Genomic DNA, 14,822 nt, shown 5'->3' on the forward strand with positions numbered 1-14,822 from the left:
ACCTCCTAGAAATATTCACTTGAATGGATTGGTCCATTACAAGATTTGAGGAGGAGATGGAGTTTATCGTGGGACATCATTTCTACAAATCTACAAAATCAAGGACCACAACTCACCTCCTAGAAACATCCACTTGAATGGAATGGTCTATTACAAGATCCGCGGGGCAGACAGGGTTGATTTTCTCTGGATCTCCCCCTAAACGCTGTACTGCATCCCTCATGGCGGCAAAGTCCACAACTGCAGGTACTCCACTATAAAGGAAATTTGATACAATAAACAGAAACAATACATGTAGAAACATATTGTTATAGAAACAGGTAAATAAATGTAGAAACATATTGTTATAGAAACAGGTAAATAAATGTAGAAACATTGTTATAGAAACAGGTCACCATGAATAGGGACAAGTCTTCATCTTTCTAGTATAATTCTCTAACAAAAAACAGCCAAGTCAAGCAGAATAAAATCATCCTTGAATCCAGGAAATGCACAAGTTATTAAGACAAAAACATAACAATAAGGCCAGACCAAATTGATAAATGTTTATTCATCAGACTATCAAGACCTGACCCTGGTATTGTGTTGAAAAATCAGAAGTATTTAATAATTCCTATTTTTTCAACAAAACACTCAAATAAAAACTTTCAATCAAAATGATCATCATATTTTGATATATTTCATGCCAAACTTTGTTTCTTGTGAAACCATGGTGGTTCAAATGATGCAAAACTTGTCATTATAGTTCTATGTCTCCAATGATTTCACAGAGACTCCAACTGTCCAACAGATATATAAAATGCCTGTTTGAGTACAATATTTCATGGGAGTATTTCCTTAAAACTACACTTATTATTAATGGGAAAATAAAGTTATAACTGTTGACCTCTTTCATTCTAAGTTGTTAAAATGATACATCATACGGTCCTATTTATAAACTAAATGAAATAATTTTACTTTTATGTAACTTGCCGAACAGTTTTGGCCAAAATCAGTGAAAAGATAAAATAATCAAATAATGTTTGTTTTTCAGACAGTATAATTTTACTCTTGATAGATGCACAAAAGAAAGGTATTAATTTTAATGCAGTTTAACTTAAATGATTATTGGCCAAAACAAAACATATGATTTGTGTACAGATAAAAAATATAAGCAATATTTTGGAGCTTTTCACCTGGGCAATTCATGGCTATGAAGCTATTAACTGAAAGTATGCTGATTCTTTTAATTTAGTTGTGTGTAACCTTCGCTATTCGGCACAGTTTTTTGGAGTTTCTGGTAAATTATACCACGAGGCTTTTGGTTTCCTTTCTACCGTAAATTCAGGTCCTGTTTGGCCTTAGATGCTTGGACGTTCACAACAATGTATGTATTTTAAACTCCCTGACTGTTGTTATAAATGTCTTGCTTAATTCGTCTTGATATTTTTTATAATCGTCATTTTTCTGTCGAAAGCATTCGTACTCAAAACTTTCGTATCATTAGAAAAATGTTTATTTGTTAGATTTAATCTCTTTAGTGATATGGATTGTACTTAAGACGTTATATCTTCATTGAGATGTTAAGTATACATTTATCATGAAAGGCAAAACTATATGTAATTTAATGTTGACATTCTAGTGATACATTCTATTTGTATATTTACAGTTTTTACCACGCACACACACAAACGTACATGTGTTCACCAAGACTGGAATAAACGAAGTTAATCCACCTCTCGTTTTATATTTTCCACCTTGGGAAATGGTTAATACTTGCTGCGAGTATATTCAGCATATATATGAGGCAGTACAGTAAAAAATTGTTTTTCTACACGTCATCTAAACGAGCAAGATTTGTCATCCGTTCTGTTCATGACGGAAAAGCGATCAAGAAAATTGACTGCCAAAGCTATGGCTAACTACGAGGAAAGAATACAGATACTTGAGTCAAGACTTAAAAATGAGTGGGACCCTCTTACTAGAATATTTGAAGAAAGTGATAAGTTGGGTTCTGAATGTGATAAAATACAAGTTAAAACTATCAAAACCAAAGTAATTGAACAATTTAGTAAATTTGATGCCGTCGCAACAGAATTTCAGAGATTCTTGAACCAACTGAGAACACCAGAGAGTGAAGTATTGTTAAAAACTGTTATAGAAACAGCGTCAAATAATAGACAAGTGACCAATGATTTTCTTGATAAATTAAGGACACTGAAGTACGAAACCTCATCAGTTGGATCAAGAAGTCGTGTATCAACCAAGTCTAGTCATCTTAGATTACAGGTTGCCAAAACCAAAGTTGCCTTTGCAGAACAAGCAGCAGAGCTAGAGAGATAGAAAGCTCAACCTGAGGAGCAAGAAAAAATTCGCGCTGCAGGCGCTTTACGCCAAAAAGTAAATCTCGATATTGACATTAAACTTCTTGAAGATAAGAAAGAGGTGGCTTTGGCAGAAGCTGACTTTGAAGATGACATTACAGAGTTTGATGGTTTACCTAGTTCAGATCCGCAAGTGAGAACAGCTGAGTTTGTTCAGCAGTCTATAAAACAACCACTAGATGCGTTAGCACGTGAATTTGTACCCCCACCCGAAAAACATTCTCCATCTACAAGTGACTTTACAAAGTTCTTACTGAAGAAAGATATACTAACATCCAGACTTTCTCAATTTAATGAACAACCAGAGACATATCCATCATGGAAATGTACATTCAAGGCTGTGTGTACAGACATAGGTGCTTCTCCAGAAGAAGAAATAGATCTGATGATCAAATGGCTTGGCTATTCTTCAAAGAAACAAGCAGTCTCTTTGAAAGCAGCTTATATAAACAACCCAGTTGATGGTCTTCAAAAAATATGGAGCCGGATGGATGAACGATTTGGATCGCCAGAGAGTATCTATCATGCAACAATGAAAAAGTTGGAACAGTTTCCGAAAATAACAACAAAAGATCCCTCGAAATTATATGAACTGTCAGACATTCTTTCTGAAATTGAGGGACTAAAAGAAGACCCAAAATACTCTTCAACATTGTCTTACTTTGATTCTGCTGTAGGGGTTAACCCAATCATATGTAAGTTACCGCACAACCTTCAAGAAAAGTGGACTGGACGTGCTACTGACTACAAGAGGAAACACAGTGTGCCATTTCCTCCATTCCAAATTTGTGCCCAGTTTGTACACGACCAAAGTCAAATACGTAACGACCCAAGTTTCAACTATGATGCTCAGAAGAGTACGACCTCCAATGTGAACGAGAGGAAAATCTTTGTTTCTACAAGAAAAACCACCGTTGAAGTGAGATGTCCAATTCATAAAACAAATCACTCTTTAGAGAATTGTAGAGTATTTAAATGTAAATCTTTCCAAGAGAAAAGAAATGTGCTAAGAGAGAATAAGTTGTGTTTTAAGTGTTTGTCTGATAAGCATATGGCTCGTGATTGCCAGAGCCAAATAAAATGTAGTGTTTGTTCAAGTAGATATCATTGTGGGGCTATGCATACAGCAACGTCAGATAGCTACAAGAGGACTCCAGATTCACAAGGAACAGCCATCCATCATGGTGGGGAGGAAGACAGCGGAAGAACAACTGTTGTTAGTTCTTGTACAGAGATTTGTGACAATGACTCTGGAAAATCATGTGCTAAAATTGTTTTAGTAAATATGTACACTGTTGAAAATCCTAGCAATGTCATAAAATGTTATGCTATTTTAGATGAACAGAGCAATAGGTCTTTGGTGAAACCAGAACTCTTTTCTTTGTTAGGTATCAGAAGTAAAAGTCATGAATATATGCTTAAATCATGTGGAGGTACTGTCATGGCCTTAGGTCGTCGGGCTGACCACTGTGTGGTTGAGTCGCTAGATGGAACTGTACGTTACAATTTGCCTTCACTGATTGAATGTTCAGAAATTCCAAGTGATAAGACTGAGATTTGTACACCAAAGCATGCACGTTACCATAAGCATTTATGTAATATTGCTGATTGTTTACCTGAATTTGACCAGAATGCTAACATTCTCTTGCTGATAGGTAGAGACGTGACTGAGGCTCATCATGTTATTGATCAGGTTGTTGGTCCTCCGGGGGCACCATTTGCACAATGTGTGGGTCTGGGATGGGTTGTTATTGGGGAGTTGTGCTTAGGACAGATTCATGCCCAAGATATTGTCAATGTTAACAAGACTTACATTCTCAATGATGGTCGAACTTCCTTGTTTAAAGCATGTGATTGTTTCTCGGCTTCTGTCCAAGATCCCATCTTTGTCAAAACCCCAAATGATGACAAGATATCTCTGTCAGTTGATGATAGAGAGTTCCTTCGTGTTATGGATAGTCAGTTTCAGAAAAGTCCTGATGGTAGTTGGGTTGCACCCCTTCCTTTGCGTCCTTTGCGTCCACGGCTACCTAATAACAGGGGGCAAGCACTCAAACGAGCCAACACTCTTTCCAAGAGCCTTGAGAAAAATCTTATTAAGAAAGAGCATTTCTTTGATTTCATGGGCAAATTACTCAGCAATGGTCATGCAGAGAGAGCACCAGTTTTGAGTCCAACTGAAGAATGTTGGTATTTGCCTATTTTCGGAGTGTACCATCCCAGAAAACCTGGTCAGGTTCGAGTTGTGTTTGACTCCTCGGTAGTGTTTGAAGGTTTGTCTTTAAACTCGGTTCTTTTGCAAGGTCCTGACTTTGTAAATAACTTGCAAGGGGTGTTGATGCGTTTCAGAAAGGACAAAGTTGCTGTGATTGGGGATATTGAGCAAATGTTCTACTCTTTCAGTGTTCACCAGAAAGACAGAAATCTTCTGCGGTTTCTATGGTACAAAGATAACAACCCTTTAAACCCCTTAGTTGAGTATCGCATGTGTAAGCATGTTTTTGGAAATAGTCCTTCACCTGCTATAGCGACATACGGTCTCCGCAAGTCAGTGGAGAAATCTGATCAAGATGTTCAAAGCTTTGTGTCTCAGGATTTCTACGTTGATGATGGTCTGACGTCAAAGTCCACAGTAGAGGGCGCTGTAGATTTACTCTTGAGAACTCAGTCAGATTTGAGCAAAAGTAGGTTACGCCTTCACAAGATTGCTTCCAATGTTCCTGAAGTCATGAAAAGTTTTCCACCAGAAGATTTGTCAAAAGACTTGAAAGATTTAGATCTTGACCGGGAGGATTTGCCTAGTCAGCGTAGTTTAGGTATTGTCTGGAACATCAGTTTAGATAAATTTGTTTTCAAAGCTGATCTGTTGGTTCAACCCGTCACAAAGAGAGGTATATTGTCCACAATCAATAGCATTTTTGACCCTCTAGGTTTCCTGGCCCCTGTTGTACTTGATGGAAGGTTAATTCTTAGAGAGTTGATGTCTAGTAAGGTAGACTGGGATGACTGTGTGCCAGAGGATATTGCAGTGAAATGGGAAAGATGGAGACAAAGACTTCATGATTTGGAGATCCTCAACATCTCGAGGAGTTATTTCGATGCTTCACTTAGCCAGATGGATAGGGTAGAAATGCATCTATTTTCAGATGCATCTGTTAATGGCATTTCTGCTGTTGTTTACGTGCAAGGGTACACTACAAAGGGAGAGAAACACGTCGGGTTTGTTGTTGGGAAGAGCAAACTTGCACCCGAGAAAGGTCATACTATTCCTAGGTTAGAGCTATGTGGAGCTGTTTTAGCCGTTGAATTGTTTCAATGTGTGTCAGACAATTTAGGAGTACAATTTGATGAAGTAAAGTTCTATTCTGATAGCAAAGTTGTTCTTGGCTACATTTGTAACCGGTCTAAGAGGTTCTATACTTATGTTAGCAACAGGGTCCAGAAGATCATTAATGTAAGCAAGCCTGAGCAATGGAACTTTGTTCGATCTGAAAAGAACCCAGCTGACATTGGAAGTAGAGGAGCAAGTGTCACACAATTGAGTGAAAGTTCTTGGTTAACTGGTCCTCAGTTTTTGTTGCATGAGACTGTTTCAAACTTGGAGCACTTTCCTCTTGTGAGCCCTGAGCAAGACCAAGAAGTGCGCAAAGAGGTCTTAGTAAGAGCGACTAATGTCGTAGATCAGAAATCTAGCAGTAGCATGTTTTAACGGTTCTCGACTTGGCAAAGTTTGATCCGTGCAGTGTCAAATCTTAGGCATATAGCAGTATCTTATCACAAGAACTTGCCATGTAAAGGTTGGCATATCTGTTCAGACTCAAAAGATGTGGCTTGTCAACAAGGGGCAAGGTTTTGGGTTCTGCAAACTGTTCAGCGTGAGGTGTTTGCTAAGGAGGTAAAGCTTCTTTCAGAGAACCAGAGGCTCAATAAAGACAGTAATCTTCTGTCTCTTGACCCAGTATTGCATAGTGATGGTTTGTTACATGTTGGGGGACGTCTTGGCAGGAGTGAACTGCCTACAGCAGAGAAACATCCCATTATCTTACCTCGGAAGCATCCAGTGTCACTTCTGTTGGTACGACATTACCATATCTCTGTTTTTCATCAGGGTAGACTCTTTACTGAGGGGGCTTTGAGATCTGCTGGATTTTGGGTTGTTGGAGCTAAACGTTTAGTAGCCAGTGTTATTCACAACTGTGTGGTTTGCAAAAAGCTTAGAGGTCATTTTGCCACTCAGAAAATGTCAGACTTACCCATTGATAGATTAGAACAGGCTTCCCCATTTAGTCATGTTGGAGTAGATGTCTTCGGCCCTTGGGAAATTGTCACAAGGCGAACCAGAGGGGGACAGGCAGCCTCAAAACGTTGGGCTGTATTGTTTACATGTTTAACCATAAGAGCTGTTCACATAGAAGTCATTGAAGATATGTCTTCTTCTGCATTCACAAATGCCCTGCGGAGATTTGTATCTGTACGTGGTAAAGTCAAAGTTTTCCGTTCCGATAGGGGCACTAACTTTGTTGGTGCTATTGATAACATTCAAGCAGATGCAATAAATGTTGAAGATGAGCCTACTCAGAGCTTCTTGCGAAAGTCAGGGACAATTTGGATGTTTAACAGTCCCCATAGTTCTCATATGGGAGGGGCATGGGAGAGATTGATTGGTGTTGCTCGTAGAGTATTGGAAGCTATGATGTTAAATGTGAAAACATTGACTCATGACGTGCTTACTACATTGATGGCAGAGGTGTCGGCCATTATCAATTCCCGCCCAATTGTTCCTGTGTCCAGTGATTCAGATGTACCAGATGTACTGAGTCCTTCTGCTTTGTTAACCCAAAAGTTGGAGTGTGATCAACCGCCACTTGGCACTATTGACATTAAGGACTTGTATCGAGCTGGATGGAAACAAGTTCAGTATTTGGCTAGTCAGTTTTGGCTTCGATGGAGGCGAGAATATCTGCAAACATTACAGGAAAGGCGCAAGTGGAATCAGGAGCAAACTCAGTTGAAAATTGGTGATGTTGTTTTGTTAAAAGATGTTGAGGTTGCTCGCCACTGTTGGCCTATGGGTAGAGTCACACGGGTTTTCCCAAGTGTGGATGGTAGAATTCGCAAGGTCGAGGTTTGTGTTATTAGGGAAGGCAGCAAGGTATTTTATACCAGACCAGTTGTTGATATGGTGCACTTGGTAGGAAGTTAAGATTCCAGTATTTCCTCAGGATTTAGATAGTCTTATCTAATTTACAGTGAACTGTCAGTTTTGTTTTGTTGTAATTATTTGCAACATCTCTTAGATTTTGGTTGTCTGTGTGAATACAGCATTAAGAAATGCTTTAAGATGTTAAAGAATAATTTGGTAAAATACTGGCAGTCTTAAGTAAATTTCAATGTTTATATAGTTAACATATATAGATTATTCTAAATGTTTCTCTAAGAGCCTAACAGTCCAGTCCTTTTTTAAGTAATTGCATTCAACTTATTAGGAATTCATTATAGAATGTGTTATTCATCATTATTCATTTTTCATTTTGACTGTTATACTTTTATAAGACGTCATTATTGCCTGTTAAACGTTTATTGGAGCATTTTCTACATTGTACTCCCATTCCTGAAGGGCGTACATTGCAGAAAATGTATCAGTCATTAAAATGAAGTGATCTTGTTAAGAATTATGTCAAATATGATGATTTTTTATGTGAATAGTGTTATTTGATAATAACAGGTGGGGAGTATGCTGATTCTTTTAATTTAGTTGTGTGTAACCTTCGCTATTCGGCACAGTTTTTTGGAGTTTCTGGTAAATTATACCACGAGGCTTTTGGTTTCCTTTCTACCGTAAATTCAGGTCCTGTTTGGCCTTAGATGCTTGGACGTTCACAACAATGTATGTATTTTAAACTCCCTGACTGTTGTTATAAATGTCTTGCTTAATTCGTCTTGATATTTTTTATAATCGTCATTTTTCTGTCGAAAGCATTCGTACTCAAAACTTTCGTATCATTAGAAAAATGTTTATTTGTTAGATTTAATCTCTTTAGTGATATGGATTGTACTTAAGACGTTATATCTTCATTGAGATGTTAAGTATACATTTATCATGAAAGGCAAAACTATATGTAATTTAATGTTGACATTCTAGTGATACATTCTATTTGTATATTTACAGTTTTTACCACGCACACACACAAACGTACATGTGTTCACCAAGACTGGAATAAACGAAGTTAATCCACCTCTCGTTTTATATTTTCCACCTTGGGAAATGGTTAATACTTGCTGCGAGTATATTCAGCATATATATGAGGCAGTACAGAAAGGCTAAAATAAAGGCTGATATCTGTGCCTTTTTAATCATTCATTTGTATTGTAAGTCAAATGAATTAAACATATGAATGCATTAAATTTAATATATTTCTTTTGTGCATGTATCAAGTGTAGAACTATAGTATGCCCCTTTAAATGGAGAAAAGTCTCTTTAAAATCAAACTGCAAACTTTTATATGTAAAGAATGAGGGTATCAAGTCATCTAAAACATAGCTTGTAAACAAAATATTTAAAACAAAAAAATGCTATTCAATTTAAGCATAAACAAAAATTTCAAACATAGTTCGTACAATGTCATTACTTTGAAACCCCAACTGTTCTATATACTTATATATATATATCTACAGTTCAAATGATTGCTTGAGGTTTATCTGAATGTCAAGTTTAAAATTAAGGAATATATTTCTGTCCACAATATGGAGCAATGTAACATTATACCTTTTACATAAACAAAGACATGACAGATTTATGATTGCATGTGTAGACAATGTTTTGTTCAAACAAGTTGCCCAACCAACTCCTGATTTATATCATGCTAAAGAGACATATATCATAAATTTATATGAACTGGATAAGAGACAACGCTTTTCCAATTGACTGACTTATATATGAAGTCATTCAAGATACATAATCAGTTTTTTCAAATGCTTAAAGCTTGCTTATACTGGGATGATTACAGATTTAAAGTTCCACTCCTCAAAAAAACCCACCCCTGAAACCCCCACTTCAAAAAATCCCACTCCAGAAAACCCCAATCCTGAAAATCTCACACCTGAAAATCCCACTCCTGAAAACCCCTATCCAGAAAATGCCATTCCAAAAATTCCCACCCTTTAAAAATCCCACTCCTGAAAATCTTGCTCCATAAAATCCCATTCCAGAAAATCCCACTCCTGAAAATCGCACTCCTAAAAATCGCATTCCTGAAAAACCTATTTCAGAAAATCCCTCCAACTGATGAAAATCTCTCCAACTGCTGAAAATCCCACCCCTGAAAACCCCACCCCAGAAAACCCCACTCCTGAAAACCCCATCCCAGAAAACCCCACTCCAGAAAATCCCACTCCTGAAAACCCCATCCCAGAAAACCCCACTCCAGAAAATCCCACTCCTGAAAACCCCATCCCAGAAAACCCCACTCCAGAAAATCCCACTCCTGAAAACCCAACTCCAGAAATTCCCACCCTTGAAAATCCCACTCCTGAAAATCCCACTCCAGAAAATTCCACTGCTGAAAATCCTTAAAATTTAGTTTGAGAAGGAGAGATTCGACTAAATGCAAGGTGAAGTGGCTTACACAATCTATATATATCCATTTCAAGGTACTTTAACTATTTAAATGCATATTTCCAACAAACCAAAAACTTTCCAACTGTACAATAGTCTGATTCAGGTTCAACCTGGATTTTGTCAACCCTAGCTTAAAATTCATAGCTTCAAACAGGCCAATCATATCCAAGTATTTCGGTTACTGGCTTTTGTGATCAAGTCAATTAATTTATTGGACCGTGATGTCACACTTAACGATCTACTTATCTGCATTTCAAAGGCATTTATAATTAATGCATTACAAATTAAACAAACTTGTTTGAGCGGTCGCTATTGCTCCCCAGGAATACAGTAAAATGTGGGTTATTTGTGTTCCTATGCACATACTTTTTCGTCACAGAAGAAGAAATAACGCCAGAGTCATATTTTTGCCATAATAGGATATATAAAGCCAAAGGCAACTTTCATCATTTGATAGTACCAAAACACCAAGGATTGTTTTCTAAAGCAAAGCTTACGTGAAATCCTGTAGAATGACTCGGGAAGGTTTGAAGGGAATTTCAGCATTCTGCGACTGGTTTACCTCCCAATCGAGTATTTTCTCAACGTCAGACTCATTCACATAGAAATTGTCGCAGTTCCGCACAGCTGACTCAAGAAGGACTCGTATTGAGTATGGCAGCTTTTCTGAAAACATATTTCGGGAATAAATATCCTTGATTTAAAATGTTAAGCCACTCTCCTACCTGGAGTGGCACTGCCTTGAACAGGCATAAATACTGAGTTTGAACATGAATGATTAAGGTATCTGATGTTCAAACATGATTTTCGTTTTATCGATCCATTCAACGTAATATTAAATTTTGATGCTTAAAAGTGACCCCATATAATTTTGGTATAATTCAAAGGGTATTTCTTACCAATCCCTAAATATAAATAATAATCCTTAAAGATGCACTCTTACTCCCAAATAAGATTTACCACAAGTAATATAATTGTTTTAATATACCAAAAAGGATGAAAATAAATGTCGAAAACAATGTTTTTTATGAAGAATACCGAGTTTAATATGAAATAAAGGTGCAGAAAAACACAATCTTGTTATCAGTAATAATTAAATGCAATATTTAGAAAGTAGTTAAAGGTTTATCACTCAAAAATTATATTTGTTATACATGTGTAAGTATTGATTTTGAATAAGAGTGTCACTTTAACAAATTTATTGCAGTTTGTGATTTTGTTTTTCATTTCAACTGAAATCAAATATGTGTTTACCTATTTTGCAATATTTCAGGGCCAAAAAAATATACAATACTATATTTTTTGGCATACTTTTTACACAGCCTTTCTCTACACATTTAAACCCTAATAAAAGTCACCCATACATTATGAATTATAAAAACTTAAAACAAAAAAAATAAATAAAGAAAGATGATTTTCTAGGCTTAATAATTAAAATAACAAATGATCTCAGTCAAAAAATATATAACAGTTACAGGGATAAGATCAATCTTCCGGATGTATGGAACTAAAAAAATATAATACTTATATGAGAAAAATATTTATTTTTAATAGCACTTCAATTTCCGGCCAGGTTTTGAAATTCTATGGCCTAATGTTTCATTTCCTTGGACAAAAGTGAGTGATGGGACTTACTTTAGTTCCCAAAACGATTTACCGTTAAGAAGCAGGACACTGTATAATGTACTAGTGTTGGATATTAGAACAAATTTCATAATTGATAATCAAACAAAATAGACAACCATAATCAACATTCAAATTGGAAATTACTAAAAGGATAAATATTGCTAAGAAACTAACAATTATGTTTCATTCAACCATTGAACATCATACATATTTAAAATTTGATCCAACATATTGAATGACAAAATAAAATATTATTTATTACATTGCACAATCATATCACAAATTCAGATATATGTTATATTGTGTCATGATTCTACAAATGATACTTTACAGGAGTATTTTGTTTTTTTTAAGTTAAATAATAAAGTTTGATTAATGATGACTTTAATGAGTCAATTACTACATAAATCAAACATCTGTTGGTATTGGTTTGAATACAAATTGATAAAAGGGCGTACTGTTACCACGATCAATTTATGACAGCTTTCGGAACAATTGTTTCTGTTGAATCACTTCAACTTCTACACAGTGTTTTCCTTGACCAACGCTGTATTTATAATGCAAAGGGAAGGAAGCCCCGTCCAGTGTTTTTAATCGATTAAGTTATGCTTTTATGATCAAGCCTATTTTGTATGTAAAATACATGTTATTGCACTTCAATGTGCCAGTAGACTTAAAAATAAACAATCACTTTTACACTTTACTGAATTAGAACAAGGTGTACATTACACTTTACAAAATTACATTATCATACCATACAGTTTCAGTAGAAAGTTATCTGTAGCTCTAATCCCATCACCAGTATGATGTACTTCTACTTGTACCTACCATAACGCTTGTCTTTCAAACCAGGTAGGCTGTAAAAGCTGAATTTCTCTCCTCCCACTTCCAGGGGGGATCGGAGTTTTTCAAAGGGATTGGGTCCTAAAAATACAACATATACTTTTGAAGGATCAAAGGGTATCTTCCTGAAAATACAACCTGTTATCACACAGATACAATGTCAAGCTTTCTAAACATTTGGTGTATACTCAATGAATGTTGTTGTTTTCAGCCCCAAGACGCCGAGTGAGTCATTAGGGGTCTCATATTAGCTTGCTTGACTAAAATTTTCCAAACTGGATGTGTTGCTGTTCTGAGCATCCATCCTAGTTGAACCATTTATGATACAATTTTTAAAGAAGAAAAACTTTGTTGTAAATTGAACTACTGAGTTGATTTAACTCACAACCAAGCCTACAAATATTGTCATTCTCTTTTAAGTTTCATTATGATCGGTGTTTTAGATGATAAATACTTAAATTAAATCATCTGCACAAGGTTGCACTGACACTGCCTATGAAAGCTTTGTGTTGCCTGAAAATTTTGAGTCAGGGACTGAGGTAAATCCTGGTTAAAATATGGCTATAATCAGCTGCTAAAATAAGACAAGAAGGGAATGTGCACCGCAGCTCAAAGTAGTTGTGGCTTCCATGACTTTGTTATTGACTTTTAATGTTTTGCTTTTTTGCAAGCTAAACAGAGTCATAGGTTACTGCCTTTTGTAAACGTACATGTTAACCATAATCATATGATAATGGCATATTAACAAACTTTGTCTCCAGATCATTTCATTTTCAGACCAATCTTTATTCAACCAGTCACCAAATTTTGAACAAAACGCTTCTCTAGCTTTGTAGTCAGATAAAAAAGGGATATTTGCAGTTAAATAAAAACAAAATCTTGTAGAGTTGTGCTTTAATATAACATAATAAATGAAAAGTCCTAGAAAAAAAGGAGAAATACCTGTAGTGCTGTCCGCCATTTTGAACTTTCATCAAATCACGTGCACAAAATGACGTGGTATAAAATGTTGTCGGTGAAAGAAATCGATCGAATTTCACTCCTTTTCTATGCAAATTTCTTGGTTGGTGTTTTTTTTCGACGGTTGTTTTATTTCTTTTTTACTTTGTTTATTTATTTTTCTGAGATGATGAATTTAAACTTTCAAACAATGATTTTCACAATTTCCACATTTGATGAAAAGCTGTTTTTAAATTCACAACCTATATCAGATTGTGGTCGAAGGTATAAGGACCAATTTCGACTCTCTAGCTTATAACGATTTTCTCCAAGTAAGGTGTAGCCAAATTTATACAAAAAAAAACATGCAAAAACATTCAGCTTTTCGATAACTTTTTTTTTTCATTTCTGAATTCAATTCCCATTGAGCGGCATGTTCGTAGTACATAAGCGGTAGTTTAATAAGCAACTATAGTCAATACCTCTTAAGTTCGTTAAATTAATATTAGATCCAATTAAGACCAAAATAGGGGCTAAGGTCTGTCTTAAAATTTTGAGCTTAACCAGGAATTTAGAATACGTATGTGAAAAACTGCAGAAACAAGCTCAGTAGCCCAAAGTTTAAACATAAACCGGGCCTCATCCTTACTTAAATTTAGTATAAACACTAAGAGGGTAATCAAATCCCCAAAAAGTATTCGATGTGTAACGACGAAAAACATCGAAACATTACGCCAACGAGAAAAGAGTCAGCCTGGGTTTAACAAATTGAGGGCCGATCGAGGTTTGTGTGTGTCATCTTGGTTCGGCCGCAAGGCATCGTCCCCAAGGGAGGCTCGGAGCCTCGACATAGACTATCATCTTATCCGATGATAATCGCAGCCGAATGGAATGGATGATATTTTACCACGAACCAGCGTTATGTACACCACTTCGTGCTGAAACTGTTAAATATAGGGCTACGTTTGGTTTATAAGGGTGTCCAGGCTGTACTCGGGGGCTGTGGTAGTTTGACGAGAGGCACGGTACATGTTACCTTTAAGAATGGAAACATCAAAAATATGCGTTTTGTTGTGTTCATATATACGTGGTCGTTCACACGTGTAGTCACGTTGTTGTTGCTCTCTCACAAGAGTATGATGTTTTAAACATTATATATTTTATTTAAATTGATAAGATAGAATGTAGCACTGACGCTACCATTGAGTGTTATATTAGGGTCATATTTACAGATTAAGATTGCTATGTAATAGTTAGATGACATGAAGTAAATTCTTAATCATTAAGAATGGGCGGAGTGAGCGTAGCGAACGAGTCCTTCATAATTATTAAGAATTCACTTCATGTCATCTAACTGATTTAAAATACAACCTCATTGGCTAAGACATTGTCAAGGCAAAACCTGACGCAGGGAGTGTGTATCGAATAATTAG

At 36.1% G+C, this 14,822-nt stretch overlaps 1 protein-coding gene across 2 annotated transcripts in view; it reads right to left on the reverse strand.

Annotated features, from left to right (window-relative positions):
* Positions 1-13,468, reverse strand: part of LOC128221894 (cytoplasmic aconitate hydratase-like) — a 34,638-nt gene extending 21,170 nt beyond the window's left edge. The window contains exons 1-4 of one of the 2 annotated variants that reach the window (XM_052930547.1): positions 13,393-13,468; positions 12,436-12,531; positions 10,479-10,647; positions 117-254 (exon numbers count right to left, since the gene is read on the reverse strand). In XM_052930547.1, the coding sequence (XP_052786507.1) occupies positions 117-254; positions 10,479-10,647; positions 12,436-12,531; positions 13,393-13,411 (422 nt within the window). In that variant the 5' untranslated portion in view covers positions 13,412-13,468. The remainder of the gene's footprint in view (positions 1-116; positions 255-10,478; positions 10,648-12,435; positions 12,532-13,392) is intronic. The other variant, XM_052930548.1, reaches the window with a different exon arrangement.
* Between the last annotated feature and the right edge of the window lie 1,354 nt (positions 13,469-14,822).

This window comes from Mya arenaria, chromosome 16 (assembly GCF_026914265.1).
Source record: "Mya arenaria isolate MELC-2E11 chromosome 16, ASM2691426v1".
Taxonomy (NCBI): Eukaryota; Metazoa; Mollusca; class Bivalvia; order Myida; family Myidae; genus Mya; species Mya arenaria.